Below are 27,588 nucleotides of genomic sequence, written 5' to 3' on the forward strand. Positions count from 1 at the left end.
AGTCCTTGACTGAGGAGGTGTCCTCGATCGGGTCAATCCTGAATTTAAAGATCTTTCTTTGATACGTCGCGCACGATAAAGTACACACATTCGGAATTGACGTTCCGTCCCCGTTCATCCCCGTGTCCCGTCCTTCCCTACCCAGCGGACTGCCCACGTCGTCGCGTGGGATAAATAGTTGCGTGTCCACCCGTACGTATTGCCGGCCCGATCATTGAACGAACTACGAGATACAAAGAGAAAGAAGAGAACGAGACGAACGAGCGGCGCGGCAACCAGGGCGGGGGGAGGAAGAGGCGGAGGAAGAATGAAGAAGCGAATACGCGGCATGACCTCTGCTTCGCGAGGTGAGAAAGAGAGAAAGAGACGGCCGTTGCGTTGAGCGCGCGAGCATCACGGAATGATGCAAGCGGGAGAAAGAGCATCGCATCGGCGCCGCGAAGGGAATCAGCGAGGAACGAAGAGGCGGTGGGCCGTTTCGCGCGTGTGGCAACGCTTTCGTGCGAAAGAAGAGAGACTACGACGGTGGATAAAGAGAGAGAGAGAGAGAGAGAGAGAGAGAGAGAGAGAGAGAGAGAGAGAAAGAGAGAGAGAGAGAAGCGGTCGGTCGGTCGGCCGGCCGGTCGAACGGACGAACGAGAGAGGAGTGAGCGCGAAGGCGCGCACCGGGTCGGAGAAGGAGGTGAGCGGAGGGTTGGCAGACGAACACGCGAGAAAGACGGAGAGAGAAGGAGAGCGCGCAAGAGGGTGAGGGACGGGGCGGGAGGGGGACGAAGCGAGGTGAGTCGAGATGATGCAGTTGTGCGTTTGCAAGGAAGGCGGAAGGAGGAACCGCGGAGGGAACCGGTCCCGGTCACTGGGCCACCAGCCGGCCGTCGAACCCGCCATACTGCCCCCTACCGCCCCCTCCTCTCTCACTCTCTTCCTCCACCCCTCTATGCCCTTCGTCCCTCCCGTCCGGTGTGTTACCTCCTTGCAAACCTCACGTCGCTCCTTGCAACCGGCGACTCGCGCGTCCGTCGCCTTCAAGTTCTTCAAACAATGTCAACTCGCGTGTACCGTCGCGCTGATAATATTGCCGGTTCCCTGCTTACTATGTTCACTGTTCCTTGCATTAGAATTTACTATTCTAAGTCGTGCGCTATCCTTTACTCTTCTCCCCTTTCAACCACGGATCTGTCTTTTGCGAGCGACGCGCGCGTTTTTCGCAAGTTTGTGATTTTTGCCGATTATGATATCAATTTTTTAATCACATTATTTCTACATATTAGATGCAATATTTCGAAGTGATGATATGGAAATCACTGTTAAGCTTGGCAGTGTGCTAAAAAGCAGTGTTTTTATAAATTGCAGATGTCATTGATTATCATTCTTTTTGAAACTTTTATTAACGTAAAAAAAATATTTTATTAATTCCAGCAGAATATTTGGATTGCATAATACGTATTTGTTTATAGTATCACGGTATAGATAAAACGTTAGATGAAACTTTAATTAATAACACAGCGCAAATTATATAAATACTTTATGGATTTATTTAATTGATCTAACATTCTTGCAAAAAGATTCCAGGATTATAGTTTTGGATCAGGCTTTCGATCGTGAGAAAGCAAGCACGGTAGTAACGCAAACGGAAGTTTGCTTCGCTCGCGGTAATCTCTACGAGATACGCCAAACATTTTCTCTTAATTAAGAAAGGACGTGGCAGTAATTATGTTTCCCTTCTATGGCATTCTTTTGCTCGACTCAAGCTTACAAAGTGTACTCGGTGATTGTCGAGCATGATTTCATCTGTTGACCCGCAATTATACAATTATACGAGTGAAAATTTTTGATGTTTATTGAAATCTTTATATTTACACTCAACGATTTCATAATTATAACGTGATGGACTTGAGATAAATTTATTACAGTTATTTTGATGCGGATATACTGGGCATAATAATGCAAAAGTAACATTATCTTCAATGTACATACATTTTTTTAAATATTGAAGCATAATATTTACGACAAACGTAATATAAATTAATATCAAGAGAAAAAAAATATTAGAAAATAATTAAATACATTATTATTATATTACATATTATATATATTATTATTATTATTTAATATATATTTGCAATAGATCTTTTCTTGTTTGCATCGGTACGTTACCTTCAAATAATATGGTCATCTATATGTAAAGTAATTGACTGTAACAAAATCCCTCAATGATGAGTAAGATTTATTTTCAATGCTTATGCGCTGCTATAAATAAAACTTGGTGTAAAGCACAGATATAACACTTAGTTGTCAATAATTATGTGATTCTAATTTGAGACATGATTCACATTAAAAACATTGTGCATACAATATATACAGAATCTGAATGCAGAATTTGAATATTGAAACGTTTATATATGAAGATTAATGAAATTATTTATTATATTTTGATATATTTACTGTTATTATAATATGCAATTGCAATTTTTATGAAAAAACAATTTTTTTTAGTGACAGAAAATATCACGAGATAACCAACCGTAGATATCTTACTGGTTTCAGATATACTAGGTATCTGGTGGCAGGTATCTGTTACACAACTTACTGACTGCAGATACCTGATATGTCTATACGTGCATTGCAGGCATCTGCTTGCACGTTCAATTATCGCAATATATTATTTTCAGTAATTTTATACTTTTCTAAATGTAAATGTAAATAAGAAGTTATAAGAAATTATAAGTAATAATTATATTTTATATTGTATTTAAGTGTGATCAATTTTATTTTAATTTTTACTTCTTATATAGAATTACAATATGTATAAACATTCTAGTTCAATCTTTGTTCTCCATGAAATAAGATTATCATAAAGAAATTTACATAAAAATTTTATATTTTAACAATGTCATTATTTTTCTAATTATATTTATTTTTTCAGTTTGCATTATTTATCTGCAAACAATAAGTCTGAGAATTTAATCAATTATAAAATAGTAATTGAGCAATTAAACAATATACTTAGCAATTATAATAAAATATAAATAATAGACTTATAATATTTGTTCATTGCTTTTAATCTAAATTTTTTAATCTATAACAGGAGCACATATGTAATACAATATTCACAGATTCTGTATTATTTCTATATTAAAATAAAAATCATGTCAACGCACATAATGTGCAACAATGGAATTGTAATATACACATTAGTCTGTGAAATATAAATATTTTGCAATTATAAAGTTTTAAATAATTAATATTCCAAAAATAATTACATGCATTCAATATTTTATTTGCTTTTCAATCAGATATTCAATAAAAGAATAACATAATTATTGAAAAAATCTAATTGAATATTATATAAATAACTCGCTTATTTCATACGAATTGTATTGTACAACGCAAAATATCATGCGACCACGCAAGGATAATTAATATATCTTGTGCAAATAACAAATAATGAATAAGTAATTAAATAATAAACAATAAATTACTCATACCAGAGTTGCTCTGCCGTTGTCTGTCGTTCTCCGGGCATCCTTTTCTGTTCAATAGTTCATCAATGTCTGCTCTTTTATAGTACAGCACAACACTCGCGAAATTACGGGCGCACGACAGTTTCTACGACATTCTCGACGCGCACTTTGTCACATCATGACAAAGGAATAACTCGAAAAACACAATTGTACACAGCTATGATTCATTCGACACTCGCGGCGTCCGAAGCAAGCAATGACGGCGGAAGGAAATCGAAAAATGCGGTCAACTTTGCCGCCTCGACTGTGCTATACTCAAACTACTTTCGTAAGCTTTTCGTACTTTTCGCGCATGAAAAATGGTGTATGTTCGCCTTTTGAAGCGTTTGAAACGTTCTATTATCTTATATTACAAATAAACATTTATTGTATATAAAACTGAGTAAAACACACAAGCTAAAATTAAAAATATATATTTCCTGGAAATAAACTAACCGAATTCTTAATTGTGGTAATTGATTAGTCGTGCAAACTGCGAATTTGCAATTATTCATGAGGAATAATCTTCTAATATTTAGCGCGACGATACGGAGCAATCCCGTTGCCGTTTGCTCTGTTTGAATATCGCTGAGCGAATGGCAAGATGATAGTGCGCAGATAACTGCGCGCGTAGATTGTACACTTCGTAGATTTGTTTTATAAAGAACAAAAGCAGCATATTTCGGTGCTGCAATCTGCCTTCCTGCGATTAAGGTTTCGATCATTTCATTCCGACGACATATATTTTTAATTTTAGCTTGCGGATTTTATTTCTTTACGTAATAAATGTTTAATTATTTGTAAAACAAGATAGTAAAACGCTCTAAACGTGTATTACTTTTCATATACATAGAAAGCTTATAAAAGTAGTTTAAGTGCAAGATAGCTGTGGTAAACAAATTATAGGCGCAATTTTCGATTTTTTTCTGCCGCCGTTGCTTGTTTAGGACATTGTAAGTATTTAACGACTGATAGCTCCGCGTAATTGTATTTTCTAAATTATTCCTTTTCGCCGGAAAGTCATATGTTGCAATTGTAATTTAATAAATTTAGTTGTTTAATGTTTTTGAAAAAGGGAATTGTTGAGTATGACAAATAAATTTTGTTGTATGATAAATAACTACGATTTCAAATGCGCAGTTTATTGGTGTGAATAAAAGTTTGGTTATTGATATCATTGTTTATACAACAATTGACAAAGAGAGAGTTTATACAACAATCTCTCTCTCTTTCTAACATGCTTTCAGTGGACAATTCTCTTTTTTTCTGTAAATATCGCAAAATTGGAAGAACTTTTGCATACAACATGCTTCTCAAAAACAATTAATTTTTTTTACACAATGGCTAAAACTACCTTATACCTTTTCTCTTTGCAAGTTTGTTATTTTTTTTGTAATTACTAGATATTATCATTTATACTTATGTACACGAATGCATTGCGACACAAAAATGTTTTATATGTACATATATCTTGCGTTTGCATTTGTGTACCGTAGCTTGATAAATTTGCGGTATGAATTCGTAATTCCGATAAGTCTCGAAAGTAAAAGCACGAGTTGACGTTTGTGCGATGCTGCGTGTAATTAAGTGAGGAGTTTGCGGTGTTCATTGATTGTTTGATGAAACTAATGCGGAGTAGCCTAAGGCGAAATGTGCAGTGGGTTGAGTAAACTGCAATATCCTAGCAGGTGAATAATTATTTGATAACGTACACACATACACACACACACACACACAGACGTTTGCGATTAAGGCTTCGATTACGGATAATACCGTAGAATGAGATATTCTCAGCAAAGAGGAGACGGAAGGCGATTTTTTGCAATATATTTTTTATTCGTACAAATGTATATATTCCATCAGAAAAAAACCATGGCTCGATATAAAATAAATCGGATGAAACGGCAGTAAAAACGGACTTAAAATCGATGACGAGATTAACGACTCGCCACGTAAAAATGGTTCTCATAAATCCTTATACCGCATGAATATTTCGTAACTTGACATATTGTCAGGCACGCGGGTTCAATTCGTTTCTTTAGACATTCGTTTGACACATGGGTCCCTGGTACATCGTTTCTGAATTAGGTAGACCGGGTTGACATAGCGATGCGGATTGGGCAGGTGGATAGGGTTGCGCTTGATGTCGCTCACAGGATTTCCCGCTCAAACAAGTGGGACACCTGGCGATCGGCGGACAGGGTGTTCCGCAGGGATCACAGGGAACTTCGCAAGGCGGACAGGGCGATATGCAGACGGGCTTGCAGTCGAGCTCGCAGACGTATTGCATCTCGTAGGGAAGATCATTTCGCAATGTCAGACATTTTCCTTGAATCAGGTAGCAATAGGACATAGCTAAGACAGGATTGCCGCTGTACGCGAAGCTGTGATGAGGCCGAGGTAGATGCCCGTACAAGTCAATGTGCGTGTATTTTATAGGGGTGCCGCTACAAACTCCGTGCTGCAATCGATACAAAGTGAGTCGGAGGGAGAAGGAGCCGTGGGGTGGGAATAGGAAAGAAAGAGACGAAAGGGAAAGTAAACGGGAGATCGAGAGTGGATAAATGAGTCTTTAAACGTTATTGTATATAATGGAAAAGCTTTTTAATCCGCCATTAACGTTTGGTATCTACATTAAGTCGTTCGCCCGCAAAAAATTCATTACGCTTAGTTGGGGAGGATCGAGTATATAATGAACGACCTTGACTGATGTAATGTGGTTTGATGGTGAACGTTTCTGTACGAGATATAAAAATATCTATAAATATGATTTATCGCTCTGATGATATAAAATTTTGTATGTAACACTCGCAGTATAACATATGAGCGAAATTTTGACTACCAAATAACTTTAATGTAACCGTTTGTCCTCGAAGTAGAACCGTACGGCACAACTTGCGGAAACTGTCGGGATAAAGAATTTATAGATATAATTAATCCTTTGCGCTTCTGGTTAATGTCCAAAGTTTTTTGCGTGAGTTACAAATATTAGATGTATACGATAAGAAATATATGTTTAAGGCAGCTGGTTTAGCATTACGCATCCTTGGTCTCTCCAGTATCTATTTTATCAAGAAGAAACGCTTTAGCTAATGCTAATATCGGCGCGCCGGTTGGTTGCGCCGGAAGTTCACCGGCACTGCCGGCTACGTCCAGATGACTGTACTTCAGAGGCTTCTCTGATTCAGTACCGTGCTAGAAGTCATCAATTTTTTAAATTTAAATTTTTCATTATTTATTACACAGCAAATGTTACAATGGCCGGAAGCATGTTTAAACCTTTCGAAGGAAAATAATTATAATAATGATAAAAATACGATACCTTATCCAACCCGGATGCCTTAATTAGAAAGGCGGCTGGTCCCTGGTGACCTCGCGGAGTTTTTGAACTGGGCTGGTTCAGCGCTTGGAGAATGTCATCACCTTCGGCACGTCCTTGATGGGTGAGGAAATCCTCTCTACGTATTCGCGATATTTCAAATGGATCGCCCATCGTTTCGCCGGAAGCTTGAAGCTTTTCCGCGTTACTGGCCAGTCGTGCCACCGCATTATCCATCGCAATCTATCGCAACGAATATATCATACACGTGAATACCGAATTTTAAGTATGGACGGAAAGGCGATCTTTCACTGGAACAGCAAAGTAACCAGAGGATGAGTTATGGTTAGCATCTACGAACGATTTTTATGACGAAGTCATATACCTTTATATCTCACGTCACGCCCGGGGTTTCGATATAACGCTAAGGGAATAGCGCACTGCATCTAGGTCGTTTATAACCCTGTCCAATTACGCTTCCTCGATGAATCAACAAATACGTAACTGTCTGTATACGTATCCGCTGCTTCGCGCCTCGATTTTAACGTCTAACTTTGTTATTGCTGCGCGCGATAGTGGCGAACCAGCGGGGTTGTTCGCCCCCATCGTTATTTCAAGGCACGTTTACATCGTTATACGACCGATAGAAATTCAAGCAGGTGCATATGTTAACATAACATTCGCTAAAATGCGGTTGGAAGCACATAATGAATGTACGCAGCTCCGCAACGATACTTACGGAATATCCCGAGCCCGCAGTTAACACGGCGTGGCCCGTTAGAGTGGCTACTGTGAAGAGATGCGGGTTGACGGAACATAGAGCCATCTCTTTCAGGTGGTGGAGAGCATCGGCCATGGCCATTCTACCCTCGGCGTCCGTGTTGCCCACGCGCACCCTAGCGCCCGATTTTGCTGTGATCACCTCATCGGCGACGTAAGAGTTCTCGCCTACGCTATTTCTTACGACGCACAATGCGGCGACGACCTTTACCGTGGGTGGTTGCAATAAATTCACCACCTGCAGTATTTAACAGAGTCAATTTTATTTCGCGTGTAAAATTATCTTTGCAATTAAAAAAAAAAAAAAATTGCGTTCGAAAATTGTAACTACATTTTTTTAAATTTGCGTTTAATTTCAACTCACGATTTTACCAATAAATTTGTCAAATATAATAACTTTCGATCCGCGCTCCATCATGACGATGAATATTTGTTTATTCAAAGTTCGTATTTCAGTCGATGAGAAATAGCGATAGACGCTGCGTGCTATATATATGTATAGAGGAAGCGAGCGTGCAATAAGACCATTAATGCACTACACCGTGGCACAAGGAATAGAATTACGGCTCGCATACGATGATCATTTCGAGAATCTTGTAACTCGCGTCAGCAGGCAGGAAACTTATCAAAACGCGATTATTAATAGAAGCGAAGTGAAACGCGATCGTTTCAGCGTGACGTATAATGCCGTGGACGGCGATATATTACGGCACCTGCATGAATCCGGCGCAGGCGGCCGCGCCACATTTGTCCCTCGACATGCCAGCCATGATGCCCTGGCACTTGATGTCGGCGCCACCGGTGTCGTAAGTGACACCCTTTCCCACGAGCATGATCGTCTCCAAGACGCAGGAGGAAGGCGGTTCGTAGGTCAAGAATATAATCCTGCCGCTGTGACGCGGTATCACCGATGCGGCGCGATTTACGCAGGCAAACAGCGGATATTCCTGAAGCAGCGTATCCGGATCGGATATCACTTGCACAGTGACATTCGATCCGCAAAACAGCTCCGCTAGGTATTCTTCCACCCTCGGGGGCGCCATTCTTTCGGGGTCCGCGCCTCCTGATTTACACGGGGATTGAATGAATATAAATAAATGTCAATATTGCGCGCAAAAATATTCGTAAATCTGTAAAATATTAATAAAAAAAATAATTGAACGGAGAACATTCTCTTTTAATTTCTGATTGCGTTGCATTGTTTCGCAAAATTTATTTCAACGAAATATTGTTTCAATGAAAACAAAAGCATGTGGTATTTCCGTAATTGCTACTTTAATTCTATTCACATCATTTTTTTGTAGCGATTTATTAGTCTCCCAGCATTTATGTTTCATATAATTTATTTTATAGTGATTAATACACACGAGGTATCTCAGATGCAAGTTTCGCATTTATTTATTTGATACGTGCACAATGAAATACGAAACATTGAATTCTTTCTCTATCCACAAAGAATACACTCCATCCAATTATTTTGAAGCAAAAATAAAGGGATATTTTTCGTCAATCGCGCACCGCAATTATTTTTGCCGTTTGACGTGCTCGCCGCAAGGCCATTATTTAATTATTTGTCTCTTGTTGCCATTGTTTGATCGAGCGACATAACGGATAAGCGCACTCATACGAATATACCGCCATCAATACTGCAATTACTGTCTAACAAACTTCAATATATTATTGTAGAACTAATTGAAATTAACAGAGCTTATGATAAGTCAAACAAAAGATGTATTATGCGTCTCATAACGATTGTAAATGTTCTTTTGTTCTACCACTCCGGTTGATAAGGTCAAAAAATTCGCGCTATTATTCATCTTTCACTCTGGCACATGCGAGTGATTCAAACTCCGACTGGGCCTGCGGGCAACGAGCAGGTCATCATAGTTTACTTTACGAAATTGCATTATCCACTTTCCTCGTTTTGCTGTACGCGCGCGCGCGAGCAAGTGAATATACGGTCTATATCCACAATAGCTGAACAGGAATGAAAGTTTGTATATAGAAGCCATATGCTTGATTCCCGCGAAAATGCTATAAAGGATAAATTCTTGAAGCACGTTAAAGCAAACATCGCGAATTATTACGCCATTATTACCGCTACCGGCGATGAGTTCCGCACTTTTTTCCCTACGCCGTTTTTGCGATCGTAACGCTAAAGATGGACACTCAAATTTTCCAAATCACCGGCTACTTAAACTTTAAACTCGATAATTCCTGAGGGCCATTTCAACCGAACTTGAAGCACTGAAACGCGAGGAGCGGCGAGTTGTGCGCGATTAACCGGCAGCCAAAAGATCTCTCTTGGACAAGTAGGAAGCCGCGGGCGATTCACCTCTCCGAAGCTTATTTCTTCCACGAGAAGCGGAAACTCACGACGGAAGCCCGGGATCTCCTTCCCTCGCGCGGACAGGAAAACTTGCTTCGCTCACTCGATAAAGTACCGCGAGTCGTGTGCGGGATAGAACGGGACTTACCAATGTCCCTTGCGACGTATCTGCCACTCTCGAGTGCCGAGGCGAGTTTCACGATACCCTGAAGCTTCTTACTGCAAATCGGGCTCCACACTCCGAGCTGATACGAGTACTGATTGTAGCACCGATCTGGACATATCTCTCGCACCTCCAGGGGCTGTGAAAATATCATCAGAAATTATAAATCGTTAAGAATCAATACAGTAGAACAAGCGGTGAAGCAACAGGGTCGGAATAGCAACAGATAATTGGCAACTGCTGATTGTTGAAATTTCAAAGCTCGATAGCAGAATAATTTTATATATTATTAAACTGGATATATAAAGAAAAAGTACTTTTACTTGTTGCAGTTGTGTGCTAATTAAAGGTACAGATAGAGATGAGAATTTTTTTCATACAATTTGTTAATTGAATATCATAAAAATTGATATCTATAAAAAGTAAAAGAATTTTTTATCTGAAATAATTTTATAAGTTTTAGAACAAAAAATATTACACAATCGTATGAAAAGGCTTAAATTAGAGAACCGCCAAGTCAATCAATTTCCAACAATCATATTTGCTATAGATTTTTCGATTATTCCGATTTCTCAAAGATGGAATTAACTTGCTTTTTTATTGCTTAGCTTTTATTTTCTCGGGCAGTGTTTCGTTGCTGAAAGAAATGGTTATGCTAAAAGTAACTCAAATACTAAAAAGAAAACGTTAGAGCTTATATAGAGCTTAGAGAAAATACGCACCCCTTGAGGCGCTGTGTATGAGATACGCTCCACAAAATTTTCATCTATCTTTTTTAATATACATGAATGTACAATAAGATTTAAATATGAAATACGTAATTTACATATCATTCGTCAGGTTTTTTTTTTAAATATAATGAAGACAAGTTTATTCGTCCGTAGGAAGCATTAAATATGATAATCTTCTTACCGGATGAGTGCTTCATAGATAATGTCTGAAGCTTATAGCTCTTATGGACTTGCATGTAAACTAAAAGATTTTCTATCCAATTTAAACGTCCAGTAAACACGAGTAAGCCGTCTTTGCTTCAAAAAATCTCAAAATTCTCAAGTATATATAACACTGTTGTTTTTTTAAAAATGCGTTTTTGTGCTCAAATTATTTAACTGCAATTCACGCATAGTGTGAAAAAAATTCAAGAGAATATTCTCACAATTTTCACACACGGTGAAATTCGGAATATACCAACATAGTCGCGTTTTTTATGCGATTACCTCTCGAATTTTTTCTCGCAAAAAAAGATTCCGCGACCCGACACGTGCTCAGCCCGTTCCATCGCGGACGACCTTTCACGTTGTCAGTGGCGCGCGTCCGTGCGGCTCGCGAGAGGGCGGGAAGAATTGAAAAAGTCGGAAAACTGCGAGCTACGAGAGAAACGGGAGGAGCACCGACGCGACATTCGCGACGGCGCGGCGTTCCGATTACGCGGCACAGAAATTCCGAGGGTGCCTGCTGGTATTTGGAAAACGATGCCCCGTATTTGCGTCGGACGGGAGGAACGAGCGACGCGAAAGGAAAGGGGTCAGGAGGGGGGAGATACAGCGGAGTTATCAGGAAAGAAGCGTACGAGCTCGGTGTAGACGACGCTCCGGTGCCGCGGGCTGAGCGGTTGGTGAGGCGACGAGGACAGGGGAGGGCCCGAGTATTTCGCTAATTAGGTCGCCTCGCCGGCCGCCAGGATTCAGGAACGCCAAGCATTTGCTACTCTTGATAGGGCAGAGCACTCGGTTTGTCCCGCCGCGTCTCCCCTAACTCCTCAACTGCATCCCACCACCGCCCACAAACAAGCCCCTTTCTCCGCGACCGAGTGTTCCTCTCTCGGCGGTCCAAACTTAGAATTTTGGTCCTTGAACTTAGGAGACAAGAATGCCCGTTATGTATCGCCGATGGGTTGCAGGAACATCCGCTATCAACGTAAGGTTTACCGCGCGTTGAATACTCGGAAAGAAATTGGAGCTCGCTTCTAAAATAGACGCGAATTTTCGTTAAAATAATGTGATATTGATGGAATGATTTTTAAATTACATAACATTAAATTATATGCCATCCGTGTTTCGTGATCTGTGTGATTAATTGAAATTTTAATTAAATATTAAAAATATTATAATTTTTCGAAATTCTTATTCGAAATAATACTCTTGTATCGATAAATGTCCTTTGTGATATCCTATATCAGATTTTTATTTTTAAATGTGAAAATATTTTCACGCAAGTTTTTAATAGCGCTGTAATTTCAAATTATTAATGAATTAAATTGTTTCAATTTTGGAGAAATATGTGTCAGCATAATGCATAATAAGCACAGCTACTTGACATTTTTTTAAACCACCATTACATATAATAAATAAGATCCATTTTAGCGAAGTTCCAAAAGACTCGTTTTCTTCATGTAAGGTCCGAAAGCGCCTTCTTGTCCTGTCTAGCGTATATAATCCAGATATACTGACCGCAAGCTAAGTCCTTCTTTACTAACTGTCTTTACTTTACCGCGCTTAAAGTTCTAGCTCTTCTTCGACTTTGATCTTCGACAAGAAAAGACAAGTATCCAGATCACGTCTTTATTCCGGCAGCACAGTTTCTATGTTTTGCGACGAATCGATACTACACTATCGTTTACCATTGAAAACCACAATTTAACAAAAGAATAATGTGTCTTCGAGTAATACGCCCCGCTTGCACAAAGCGCTATTTCTTATCTCTAAGATATTATTCCACTTTATACAACACAAGAGTAATGTCACGTTTGTAAAAGCATAGTAATCACTATGATTCTGCTGCAATATCATTAAAGAAATCTTGTAAGTATAAACTATAGAGTTTCAATCAAGACTTTACATCTGAAATTTGATATATATTTTGCCGGAGGTCTTTTCACAATGGCTATACTTAATTAATTATACTTAGTCGTCGAATATACGTGAATGATCGATCGCCGTACAGCTCGCACTGATAAAGTGATTATTACTGGATCCGTGAATCGAATCTCCCTGCCGCGTACACTCGTGCCGGCTAACTTCCGGCTTCGAAGTTCGCATAATAACGCGGATACTATCGTCTGACCGTAATTAACCGCCGCGGCGTTTGGGGTTAATGAACAACGGAGCTTGCAATCGAGTTGCACAGACCGATATCCTCCGAGTGTAAGACACGCCGTGCACTTATCCATCAAGCGCAGCCCGCGCCGGACGCTGCCGGTGACAGGTGTTGTCCGATGACCGTGCTGACCGCACTCTTCGCCGTTCCGCTGTCCTGTCGCCGAGCGGTGGTCGTTTATTCAAGATGAACGAGCTCGTTTAGAATCGAATCGAATCGTGGTCTTATTTTCGGTCGGTATCGGATGGCAGCGCGACACCGTGTCTGTTGTGTTGTTCGCGAATGCGTATTGTGCACGCCGACGTGCCGTCACGTACGTTCGCAGCCGAGAAAAATGAGCTACGAGAGCTGGAATCCAGCCGGCGCCGGGGCCGGCGCCGAGGGAACTCTATTCGCTCAATCGGCCGCGGCATAACGATTCGACCGTAACGATCGCGCTCGATGCGCGGATTACGATACACGCATACTTGCATTAATTCTCGCGGAACGTGCACGCTTGCAAATTACCCGTATATCCCGGAGGCTCCTCGTAATCGTTAAATAATGAATATCCGCGCGATTGTTCGGAGTAATTACGCGCGGCCATTGGCGAGCGGAGCCTTATTGGGATGATCGGGCATTGATGGAGCGGAATTAATTCACGTTTCCGTAAAATATCGCGGATTAGTCGTATTGCGTCACGCGGCCCGCGCAGCCGCGTCATTAGTTATGGATTAAGATTACAGTAGCAATTTAGTTTCGAGACGAGGTAGAGACGGATTTGCTAGGTTTAGTATGGTGAGCAACTCTTGCAAGGGAGCCAATCAGACCGCAGCGCACCAAACTCGGCTGAAACACGGAGGTGAATTCCTTCTAGATATACAGCCACGGGTTTCCTATACTGCCGACGTAGGTGCGCACAAAGCTGTGTTGTATCTGTTTGATTGGTTTAAACGGCTCTCGTGTAACCACAACTGTACCAACTATCTGCGAAATGCCTTAGCCGGATATATTGCCACAATCGAGTAGCGCTCATTTATCGATTGCCTCGACCCCAGTGATTTTACCGATTTCCCTTTTTCATATCTAATTCCCAGATAACTGGATTAAAAGTGCGTCGGTCGATACGGCTTTTTTATGTTTAGCCGATTTCCGCGAAAATCCACGACTGCTATCTTTAACCGAATTAAATAAAACGGGATAATTGAGATCTTTCGCTTAAATGTATCGATACGATAAAGAGTTTTATCAATGATAAAATTAAGTCAGCGATCTTTACCATAAATCTCCACGCGCGTATGCGCGATCATGAGTTTCATTCCGTTCTATCGTATTCGAAATCATAATATTCTACTCTCAGATACGGAACGATCTTAAAATGCGATATGATCTACTCGCCATAATATTATTTCAACGCGTTAGTGTTATGATGAATAATTCGCCGCTGTGGAACTCACCGTGTAGAGACCCTCCATAGCGCCAAGAAGCGTAACCAGCTCAACGTTCTCGAAACGGTCATCCGGCAGCAGCGCCAATAAAGGATGCTTCGCGCCAGCTTTTAATGCCCTGATAAATGTAACAAAAAAATCACAAGTCAAACTGACGAATCGTATAATATGGGCGCGGTAACAAATATTCGATTACACGAATGGGATGTTGGATTACGGTCATATTTTATATTCGGCCTCGCTGATCCAAGGATTATTACACTAAAATAAGACAAATGTGATAGTAGAATGTCCTCTTATTTGTCAGCCGCTCGATAGCCTTATCACTCGAGGAAATATGTCAACAAGAGAATAAAACGGTCAAGAGACTCTCTTGTTGGCAGACTGATAGACGGAGGGTTACCAATCAAGGAATCCAAGAATCCAGGGATCCAAGAAAGGATCATGGGATACTCTAGAGACAAGATTTGGGGAGGTGGACATTCACAAATGTACAGAAACCAGGGGAATCGAACCGCAATTATAGTGCGGACATAATATCATCAATGTTCAGCGGTCACGTCAGCGGACGTCGAGAATCCATATAATAATGTTGGCGGACATAAAATAATGCAATGATACTACACTCCGGGGGGGAACGCGTGTCCATGCAAACAGAAGAAAAAAGAAATAGGTTCTCTGGGGAAAGGTGCGGTTCTTATTGAGTATCTCGAGTCACGAATAGCCGTCCTCGCTCCCTTCGTGTCCAATTTTCGTCTTGTCAGCCGCGGCACAGATGTAGTCGCATAGCGGGCGGCGCTTTTCTCACCCTCACTGAATCACGAACTCATTAATCTATTCCCGAAGTATCGCGCTATCGCGCGTTTAAACTTCGTTACATTCTCGATACGTGCGATGTCTCGCACTTGGGAATTTCGTTTCCGTTTCAGCGCGTGGTCACCGAAATTCTCGTTCTGCTCTCGATTCGATGCGGGGTATTTCTGATTTGACTTTGGTATTAATGTCGCGTAGAATTTGTGCGCCATTATTATTCCAGGATTCCAGAAGGATTATAAATACCGCATTATTGCTCGGATGTGTAACGGAGCGTGTTAGTAATTTTGCCTGCACTGGAAACATCAGTAATAATTAAAATGCAGACGATAAAATTTGTAGAGAGAGAGAGAGAGAGAGAGAGAGAGAGAAAGGAACCATCTTTCTCTGGAAAATACTAGGAAGCATCTCACGAGAAAACTACGAACGTGAGCAAATTGCACTTTCAAATAATTGTGCAGAACGAAGATGGCATTTTTTGCATTCTATGCAAAATTGGAATTCACTTACCTAAATATACATTTGTAGAGGAAATAGGAATATTAAAATATCGAAAGAGAAATATTAAATTCTCATATTCTATTAATTTCTTAGAAGAAATAATATGAATATTTCGTCTTTAATATACATTTATTTTGACATATATTATTATTATTTTTCACGATATTTTATCGTTTACTATCTTGTCATTAATTATATACTCGATTTATTAGCCACATGTTTCTGGCGTGTAGCGATGTGACGTTTATCTCGTTTATCGTCTGCAGCTGACATTGTACTGAACACTCCAACTAAATTCGACAGAACACGGTTTATCATTAAGACGGAATATTTCAACATTTGCAACGCGTCACGACATACCTACGATCTCCACTTTTTTTCATCTAGTGCGGAATGTTCTCCACGCCAATCTCCTGTTGACGTCGCTACTGTCCGCGCGAAAAAAAAAAAAAAAAAAAAAAAACAGTTGAGCCAAACGGACGGGAATTTCATTTTTCAATCGAATTTCGGGACGGACAGGCGTATGGCTCGCGCGGAATTTCGTTCACGCATCATTGCGTTTCCCCTATGCAGCTATTCGAGTACACAAAATGCGTTGACGATCGTTCGTGACTCGTTTTCGCTCATTGCAAGACCATCACACGTCGCGATGGTAAACGAATGCACGTGCCGGTTCATTGGCATGCGGGTACGAAGACGTTTGATATTGGTACGTGTACACAATCAAGAGCCTTTGATTAATTACTTTTGTGCTGATTTCATCAAATTAAAGCGAGCTCGTAGAAATGTAGCAATTTTTTCCAACTTTTGTGCAAATTGTCGGTACGGGAACGCAGATATGTCACTTCCTGCACATGCTGGCTGACTTCAATTACACGATAAAATAAAAAAAAAAAAAAACCGAAAAGAATGAAAATTTACGCGTTGCGATTACAACGGACTTTCGTGCAAAATGTTTCTTCTTTGAGAAATATTGATTAAAAATACCAGAGGTCTTTTTGAAGGCAATATTTTTGAACTATTGGTGATCAATGTTGAAGAATCGTAAAACGAAAAAGTTTAACAAAACAATAATATTTTTTGTATTGTCGATAAATATTGATACATGTATGTATCGACAAAAAATTGATGTTAAAGGTGAACGTCTCGTTCGACGTAGAGATCAAAAACAGACATTTTTACAGCAATAGTAGATGCACGGAGTTGGTGGTTTAATAGCATCGTGCCATTGTACCGTCGTTTCCTTTGTCCGTCGCTATAGTGTTCCCATCTCCCCTCGAAAACGACAGATAACCGGGAGTTATCTAGCGGCGTCGGCAATCACGATTTAATTCGCCGACAGCATATAAAGCGCTAAATTAACGGGTAATTGTTCGCCCGTAATGACAGTCAAAGTATACGAAGCCCGAGGTTTGCAAAGTCTGAAGTTTAAACGGTCTATAACGGGGCAAATTTCGTATAAATAAAAAAAAAAGTATACCAAGCATCCTACACGCGGTCCCGCACATGTTTTATCGATTTTCATTTAATGGAAATTTTTATGAAAAATATATCTAAAAATCTCTCTAGGTCCGCCAAAGTCTCTTTTATTTGCTGGCGTAGCATATTTTATGCCGTTATTGTGTAGGAAATTTCAGTTTGTCAGATGAATATATGGATAGAGAAAAAAATTTGCTAAAAAAATTAATTTTATTTGCTAAAAATTTGATTTGAAAGGTTGCTAAATCTATATAATATTTCGCTGTAATAATAAATCAAATTTTCATTCCACCATGAAAGCTGTGACGATTTCGCTGCAACGGTAAAACACATTTGACACAGAGACAGACTATTCCATTTTAGCAATTAAATACGATGTAGCAGCAAATTTGTATTTTTGCAAGCAAATTTAATTAGTAAAATTTTTCAATTTTACCACACTTTGCTGTCATAATGAGTAATTAATTATAGTAGTGAAGTTGGTCGCTCTCACATCAAATATATAATAGCACCGACGATTCCGTTGCGACAGAAAAATTCTTTCTCTTTACATACATTCTCCGGGATATTTGAAGTTAAATTATGCCAATGTTTTTATGAGAGGAAATAAATAAATAAATTTTTATACAAGCAAATCCGGAAATATTGGAAATATTTTATTAAATATGCATATACACACACACATATTTAATAAATACATGTATAATTTTGGGACATCCTGTATATTCAAAAAGTCTCTTATAACTTGTTTATATATCTCTATATAATACATTATAAAACCATATTTTTAAGCGCCGTTGGGACGTGCCAATAACATATACATAAAATACATCCCTACGGCTACGACGCTTTTGTTACTTATTTAAAAAAAAAAGGAAAGAACAAAGAGAAAGAGAGAGAAAAGCGTGTGAGGTCACACAAAGGAATTACCGCTTTATTCCCTTCGTAGCAGCCTCTGCGAAGCTTCGCACATCGTGATAATCCATGTTAAGCGGACCCGTTGGACTGTAAATGAGCCTTTTTGCGGGCAAATTGATGGGCAAAACCGCGCCGATCACGCCCAGTGCGGCATCGATCTGGGCCGCGGTGTAGAGGACGGTTTTGAAGGGTTCCGGCTCGTCGGATCCAGGGGCACTTCCTGACACCAGGATAATGCCATCGTAATCGACGCTGCAGATATTCGCTTCAATTTTCAGCTGACACGGCATCCATCTGAAATGAATCATTATCCTTGTTATCTGTACACGCCGTCAATTGTTAGCGAATTCGATTAGACAAAAGCAAAATAATTATTCATTAATGTGAACACGATATGCACATTCGAGTCAGTAATAATTTCAGCAGAATTCAAATCCACGGAAGGAAATAAAGATTTTCACAAAAGAGGAGAAAAAAAAGGGAAGAAATTTACATCTTTCGCTCAATCATTCATTAATGTAGCCGAATTATTCATGTACCAAAATTGTGCCTTGCTAGATTTGAACAATGACGAACATATTCGTCTTGTGTAGAGAAATGCAAATTTAAATTTAATTAAATTTAATTTTTTAATATGAATGGAATATGTATAATGGAAATAATATATAATGGAAATAATAGAGGTAATTGAAGAAAATAGTTTATTTTTAATTACGACATAGTTGATATATATTGCCATGTTAATTTGACGTAATCATAGTACAAGCGTTTCTAAACTACGGGATAATTAATCTTTCATCAAAGCGCACAACTTTCCGTTATCGCAGTAATTATAAATTATAAACGAGACAAGTGCGCCAAAAATTGCCGCCCGAAGCGCAAAAGTTATATATCTTTTGCACAATATTAGAAGAGGAAGCAAGAGAGGAAATATTATTACAGATTTATATGGTAATAAGTTAACGTAAAATTAGAATACTAATTCCTTATTTATTTATCAATAATTAGCATAATATTAATTTCACAAAGCCAAATAGAAAAGGCAAATAAGCCGCGTGACCGGTTATAGTACTAAAATATGTGTGCATTATAATTCAACAGTGAAACAGTTACATTGAATTACAAATGTTTCGGTCTTTATTTAAACTGTCCTCAGTATAAGATAACAAATTAAACGCATTACAATCGAATCAGAGTCGTAATAAATGTTAAATAAATATAAAGCGCGTAAAAGTTTGACGTGTCGTTTCATATTATCTAGCTATTAAAAGATGTAATTATATTTTCTGCTCTTTTTATTCAACAAAATTATCTCTAATTGCGAAACGTAAATGGGAGATTTAAAATATTCATACTTTTATCTCAATATTCGTAATATCCGCAAGATATACATATCGCGTTTAACTGATGCTTTGGAAAAGTTTATATGTATGTCCACCTTTTCACATATCGCAATTTCTTTATATTATCCTGGCAAAATTAGACAAAAAAGGAGATTGAATATTTATATTGGAAAGGAAATAAAATCGCGCAGTATAATATATTTTTCGTGACGAGATAGCAGTGCGAGAATATGTTAAAATCGAGATAAACATTGCAGTTTTTAAATTTACTTTGCCATTCGACGTTGAAATGCAATCGCGAAACGAAAAAGTTTTCTTGATTTTCTTTTCTTTTATTCTTCAAAATCTAATTTTTGCGTAGGTTTCACACACGTGAACTTTTAAATGCTCCATTTTCACTACCGTTTGCCCGATAAGCTCCGATCGATAACTGAAGGAGTCGATTACAACTCGTTTCACACGTGTCAGTGTAAATGATCGTCGCCGATTATGCTACCATCTTTTAAAATAATGAATACTGTTATCTCTATAACGTGGCATATTTTTCAACAGCTCTAATATCACCAATAAAGAATTTTCTTCCACTTTATGAATAATGAGATTTTTCCAAATTTCTTTTTTATGAAAAACGCACGATAAAATTTTACAAAAATTAATGGGAGAAAAATATATTGCTTTTATTATTTTTAAAATACAAATATAAAATAGTTTGTTATTAATTCTTTGAGACTGATAAATATCTAATTGTAAGTATAATTTATAATATTTGCTCCTTATTATCAATTACTATTATAAAAATAAAAAAGAAATTTAAGTTTAAAATATAATTATGAAGACAACGTTTGATAATCAATTTTTTATTTCCTGCAGCTATCACTTTTCTTTTTTTTCAGTAACTATTTAAGTAATTATTGATGTAATTTGCATGCTTGTCTCTGCATTAACCAAATGAGTATAAAGTTGTCTACATTTTACTTTTATTTTTCAGTCAGCAGGTCCGTTATTAGAAATTAAAAATTAACTTATAACAACAGACCTGCTAACTGTGAAATAAAAGTAAAACATAGGCAACTTCATACTTCATCCGGTTAATGCAAGACACATTAATGTGATTACATCAATAATTTAAGAAATAACTTCAATAACGTCATCGAATAAATTGCAGTTAATTGTAGTTTAATTGTAAACTCGAAGTAGCATAGAGACCTCGGTATAATTTAAAGTTTGAAGACAGTATAGACATTGAAAAAAGTCACATCAAGGAACCGAAATTTTTCTTGTCGTTACAAGTAATAAAAAAAAGTTTAGCAAGGACATGCAGCGTTTGACTCACAGTTCACTTATTTTTATTTTATAATCTATCAGAGTCTATATCACAATATTCTTTATTTTTATGTAGGTATTTTGTTTGTTAGACATAAAAGCAAAATTAAGTATTCATATTTTTCAAGTTTTCAACTTAATTTATTTCATCTCAGATATTCTAGTGTTTTATTAGAAGATGAATTGATACGCGGTACCACGTTGCAATTGTATAATTATTCTGCAAAAAATACGGCACTCTTATCGGCGGCGACATCCATAAATAGCGGACTTATCTCCAGCTTTTACACTTAGCGCTAAATTAAAGATGAATCGCTAAATGTGCGACTTGGAGAACAAAATGCTGTGGTCTGATAGTGCATAACCATTAGATAAGACCGCCGGCGATACCTTCCGTGGAATACATTTGCATTATATTAACAATACGTATCTATAACATCGTTCGTTGCAGACGAAAGCCATCACCGTTAAATCGCAAAAATGTGATTTTAAAAATTACTATCGTGAAAACTATATATACATATAAATAGCATCCATTCGAGTTTATGAAATAAATATATGTCAGAATATGTAATGTATGTGGATACATAAGTAGAAAAGAAGATGGAGATCATTTTCTTCTTTCTTAAAATACGCTCGTCAATATAAACGTCTATGTACCGGGCAAATAAGAAATTCCATACAAATATAGCTATATATAAAAAGACTACAAACATCTTACTATAATACCACAAAAGTTCTTTTTACGCAAAAGGAGAGAAAATATTACGACAGATGTGCACGTGTATTCGTAGAAAATGTGCTGCATGAAATGCACAAGAATATCGGTAATTCCCAAAATAGTGCCGCTGTGAAAATAGTCATGTCAGTTCTTACGCTCGTTTAACGACAACAGTTCTCGAAGTATCTCGTATTAAACAGAACTATTACGTAACGCATAAATAAAAAATTTTATCTTATCTATGTATATTAAATATCTCTAATGATTGTCATGATTGTGAAGTGTTATGTTGACCGAAGATTAATTGAGATTAAAAGTAATCTAATGTGACACTCGAAAGACTTAATAACAAACATCTTTCAATCTTAAAATATTTTTTAAACGATAACAATTGATATAAATGATGATTTTATTTTTACTATTTTTTTCCCCATTCGCATACCTTTAACAGATTTTTCCTTTCGCGCGAAATCAACTCGACCAACACTGACTGGTCACAGTTCGAGCACAATAACGTTGAATTCTATGGAAGATAATAAATCTCAAGAGTACACGTGATATCGCGCGCGCATAAATCGAACGTCGATCGATCGTGAACATAATCCAGGAGACAATAATGCTTTCCCCCCGCGCGCGCGCGCGTGTATATATCACGCGGTGATAATGAAGTCTTTGTAGATCTACGGCCATTGCTGCATCAGGTGTTTCCACGGGCTCGCCTCGCGCGGTTTATGCATGATGCGCTAATAATTTACCGCTATCTATCTGCGTCCAGTATACGTCGAACTAACAACAGCTTAAAGAATAGAGAAGTCAAGGAAGTCGAGTCGCGCTTTAGAAATTATAATGACTGCTGTTTCGTGCAGCACGGGATATCATGATGAATAATGTAACACTTACTTTCATCGCGTCACAATGTTATCGCTGATATTTGATTTTGTGCACTCGCTGTATAGGTATGACTTTTCAGAAATATCACATAAAACGCGACTAGTTTTGCCAAGTGTTAAGGCAATACCCTTCTTATCGTTTGGATACATGTTACAGGATGATGTGCTCATTATTGAGATATGGATTGTTATATTATAATGCTTTGGAATTGATCAGAATTATTCGGGGTTTTATAGATAAATTCTCATTAAAGTATCGATTTGAATTGCCATCAAATACTGCTTTATTTTCGAATGAAAGAATAATCGAAGAAAATTCAGTTCATCCATTTATGAAAGTTATTTTAGGGAGGATTATTTCAATTTCAGCCGTATATTCTAGCTTTGGAGGAAGGAATCTCTATTAAAATATTTTTGTTACATATATTTTTGAACATATTAAAATTTTTTTTATAATTCTTATTTTAAAATTTTTATATAATGAATATTCCATATATTTTTGGACAAATTACAGTACAAAGAAAATTCGAAAAATATAGGGAATTTTTTAAATAATTATATTAAAAAAGAAAAATGCAAGTATAAAAATAATTTTAACATTTGAAAAAAATAATTTATGTTGTACATGTGCGCTCTCTATTACGCATTCACGCTTTTTTCACTTCTTTAGTGCTTTTCAAAGCACTTTGTTAAATGATTTAAAAATATGAAAGTTGCAAGGTGGCAAAATGACAACTAAGAAATAGCCCAATATTTCAGTCATTTTATGGTTTTAAACATATTGACTAATTTGTCATTTTGTGACTTTCACATTTTTGGATCACTCAAAACGGCTTTGAAAGCAAATGTATTGCGTCTGGCATAGAAATGGAAAAAAGCGTAACTGAAAGTGGAACTGACATTTTTTTCTCACCAGTTTGTTTGTCATTGGACCACTTTTGTTGAACGATACAATTATGCTAAAAATTAAAATTATTTTTACGTCTGTATTCTTTCCTTAAATACATTTTTTAAAATTTTATTTACTTTTTGATTTTTTTCATTTGTAAAAATAATTTTAATTTTCAACACAATCTCCACTGTGTTTATATTGCTAGCGATATGATTTACTGTAACAAAACGGTTTTAATAGATTAACTGCAAATTAACTAACGTAATATTGCACTCAAACAAATAGTTTTCGAAGTTACGAAAGGTGGAATTGATTTATAGCCCATGAGGCACGCATATACTATTATGTACGTTCTCGTATTGTGTAGCAATATTACATAAAATATTTATGGCAGAAATATTGCCAATGTTAATTTGGTTCTACCCAATTAACATGCAATTGTGTGTGTTATCAATGTGAATCGCATTTATATTCAAAGTGATCAATGTGAATCGCCTTTATATTCAAAGCTCTGCTATCTCCACCAAGCTTTTTTACGGAAATTATTTGGGATTGCAAATATTTGGCTCGATAATTCTCAAAGACATAGATTTTTGTTATTTGCATTTCCGAACACCTAGATATTCGGAGTAATTAGTATTATTCAGGTAATATTCACATATCTGTCCATCGTCCAAAATTAATGGCCGAAAGAATATTCATTACGCGAATGGAAAATGTAAAGAAACTAGCACATGTTGCTATTATTATTCTTTCAATGATATATCCTCTTAATTTTCCTCTTATTATACTGATATATAATTTAATAATATAATGAATAATTCTATTTCTTCCAATTAAGACAGAAATGAGTGATTTATTATTTCAATCGATCCTATTTGAGCCAAAATTGTGGTATAAATTACATTTAAATATAAATTTTCAAAGAAGAAAATATATTTAACTTTTGAATTTATTAATTGTAAGAAAAGTATACTTTATAGATTGTTTTCCTTCATTATCAGTTTTACGACTTTTTACATGAATGCATTGAACTCACAAACATCAATATACTTAATAAGCCTTCTAAAATAACATTAGCAATTTGAGTTAAGGGAAAATTAAGAACTTAAAAACTGTTAACATCGCGAGAACCACCACATTATATTGGAGTTCGATATTATCAGTTTACTTCAGTTTCTCTGATCAACAAAACTAACTTCTATCACGTGTTCTGCAAACATACACAATGTGCAATCAATCAGGAGTATGTTCTAAGCTGCGAGCTAACGCTGAAAACTTTGCAGCTTCGAAACAGTTGGGCACCACTGTCTCGCGTAACAGTGCGAAACGAACCGGCATTGGCACGGTAGAAACTCACATCTCTCATGAGTTCCCGCGAATCCACAAGCAAATATGTTTACGTCGCATTTTCGACATGGGCTACCTAATTATTCACCAAGAACCTACAATTTAAACTGCAATTCTGAATTAGCCAGTGGTTATAGCGCACAATCATAGTACATCTTGCAGCAACAACAATCAGTATTACAAGTCGGAGAATGACATTGATTGTTTTCGCTTCTAAACTCGAGTGAACGATAGAAACACGAGACAAATTCGAAACATCAAGGTGCAAGTCAGATTCTATTTTTAGATGTAAACATCTTGAACGTATGATAAATTTGTATTCACATGATTGGAATGCAAATAAAATATTCCGCATGTCAGACATTTAATCTTATAAAATATATGCTTTCTTTGAATTTTTTAAAAAGGAAAGCGTAATACATCTCTCGCATTCTTATCTATTTCTTTTATTATTATCATAAAACCTCCGATGTGGTTGACAGTCATAATTGTGAGCTCGAGCCATCCACACGGGCATACGAGCCCTTGTGCGCTGTATATTATAGTCCCTCAAAGGGTTGTTCGCGTACTGTGAAGACCGTCTACTGGCGCACGTCGATCAGAATGCATGTGTGCGGGCTCTCCGCGCATTTACCTCGATTCCATCGCCATGATGCGCCGCACCCACGTCGTACTCCTGGGGAAACTGCCGCGTGAGATAGTGCACAGGCACGTAAACGTATTATCTTCCGCACGCCCGTAACGCGAGATCCGCACGCCTCCGATAGCCCAGCGAAAATAGACGCGCAGCTGTTCCGCGTGTTCCACGCGATCTTGCCGGCGTACTGTCAAAATGGAGGGTCTCGTGGCCTGATCGAACGTCGCTAAAAAGCGAAGAGCGCAGGATCGAAGCCGTACTCGCGGTACACTTCAAACGTGAAACCTGACTGCAGCCGACGAAAACAGTTGAGAGAGCGGCGAGAGAGAAAAAAGGGAAGGAGAGGCGAGCGAAGGGAGGGAGGAAGGAAGAACGATGATAACGAGCTTTGCACTGTTATCGCACAAGCGATATTATCATCTCTCGTACGGAAAGATTTACAAGCGACCAGTCCGGGAACGCGCGCGCTACTAAAACGGCCTATGTTTTCACGAATACAGCCGGCCAGCTGCATGCTACTTCACCACTACAGATTCATTTTGCTAGAGTAGGGTGTGTATTGACGACACCACTACCATTAAAAACGCTGCAACGTTGCCAGTGTCAGCGGTCTGCACACCGGATCACCTCGAACTTGAATTTCCAGTCCCGATGAGAAGCATCGATAGTCGTGTATGCACTTTCTACGGTCGACCATATGCCACGCGTATCTACCTTCTTCGGAACCCGTATTGCACTTACATAACCGATTATATAAATTTTATTTATTTCTATAGTTGATTAGATGAATAAATTAAATAATCGTAATCGGAAAAGTAATCGTTTCGTACTAATTTAGAATAGAATAATGATACTTTTCTTCTGCTTATCTCAGTACTTAGATTAGATTATGTAGAATAGAGCCGGACGTTTCTATTTTTATCGAATAAATTATGTTTTAAGAGTAGGCGGCATTTTACACTTTCGAGATTATATTTTTCATGTTAATATTTAATTTATCAAACAATGCTATCTTTAAAATATTTAGTCACTATCACATATTCAGTCTAGACACATTAACGTAGTTTGAAATTCAAGTTAATAACTTGTTCAGTGACATTGTACGTTGTTCTCTGCACATTATTCGTTTTTTTTTGCAAAAAGACATTTATTGGGCAAATATAAAACTGATAAAAATATTTTATTTTGTTATTCAAACTTTGAATACACTTAATTAAAACAAAATAAAATATTTTTCAAACTTTGAATACACTTGATTAAAACAAAATAAAATGTTTTTATCAGTTTTATATTAGTTTGTTCAAGAAATATCTTTTTTTTGCAAAAAGACCAAGTAATGTGCAGAGAACAATGTATAATGTTACTGAACAAGTTACAAACTTTATTTTGATGCAAAGAATTTGAAATGATATTCCAAGCAGCAATATGTGGAGTCAACATGTTTACGTAAAATGCAAAATAAGTAACATATAACAAGCAATATCGAAACGTGGATGAAGAAGATATTAAAGAAAATTCATATATATAGCAATCAGAAAATAAAGTTGTGTATGTTCAATAACTAATAATAATGATAACAAATATATAATAAAATATTTTTTTGTTTTAACAGTAGTTATAACAGTAGTAAATAAAACGTTTATTGATTCATTAATAAGAAGTATTTCTATTTAAAATAAAATGTATAATGTGCAAAATGGAATATATACATAATAGAATATTTTAAAGATATTAATCGATGTTTGCGTAGGAAAAGAGGTTTTAAGGCTCGTAAATAAATACAAGTCAGATTAAAAACTAATTCAAATATAGTATATTGTTGAAACAATAAATATATATAGACATATATATATATATATATAACAGCAATTACACGGACAAAATTAATTGATATTATTTTTTTTTATGTATATAATTTCAAAGAAACAATATTTTCTTTATAAAACAATTCACACTTCTAAAGTATAAAAATATATTTTAGTACGAAAATTTTTAAAAACAATGCACGCGCATACATATAAGAAACGCGCGATCTGCAAAATATAACACTACTTATTACATAAAGTTTCGAAATCTTAATATTTAAATACTATACTAGAGGAAC

The 27,588-nt window shown here is 37.2% G+C and overlaps 1 protein-coding gene across 2 annotated transcripts; it reads right to left on the minus strand.

Annotated features, from left to right (window-relative positions):
* Positions 1-2,733: 2,733 nt before the first annotated feature.
* Dip-B (Dipeptidase B) lies at positions 2,734-25,960 on the minus strand. Of its 2 annotated transcripts, none has more exons than XM_067355789.1 (8): positions 25,482-25,960; positions 18,341-18,622; positions 14,627-14,735; positions 10,080-10,233; positions 8,316-8,665; positions 7,562-7,840; positions 6,826-7,065; positions 2,734-5,964 (listed from the first exon to the last, which is right to left on the minus strand). In XM_067355789.1, exons 1-8 carry the CDS (start codon positions 25,496-25,498, stop codon positions 5,542-5,544), a joined length of 1,854 nt encoding a protein of 617 aa, XP_067211890.1. In that variant the 5' UTR covers positions 25,499-25,960; the 3' UTR covers positions 2,734-5,541. The 2 variants fall into 2 exon arrangements, with proteins under 2 accessions (XP_067211890.1, XP_012227921.1); XM_012372498.2 differs by lacking the exon at positions 2,734-5,964 and adding an exon at positions 6,083-6,698.
* Positions 25,961-27,588: the final 1,628 nt, after the last annotated feature.

This window comes from Linepithema humile, chromosome 5 (assembly GCF_040581485.1).
Source record: "Linepithema humile isolate Giens D197 chromosome 5, Lhum_UNIL_v1.0, whole genome shotgun sequence".
NCBI classification, from domain to species: Eukaryota; Metazoa; Arthropoda; class Insecta; order Hymenoptera; family Formicidae; genus Linepithema; species Linepithema humile.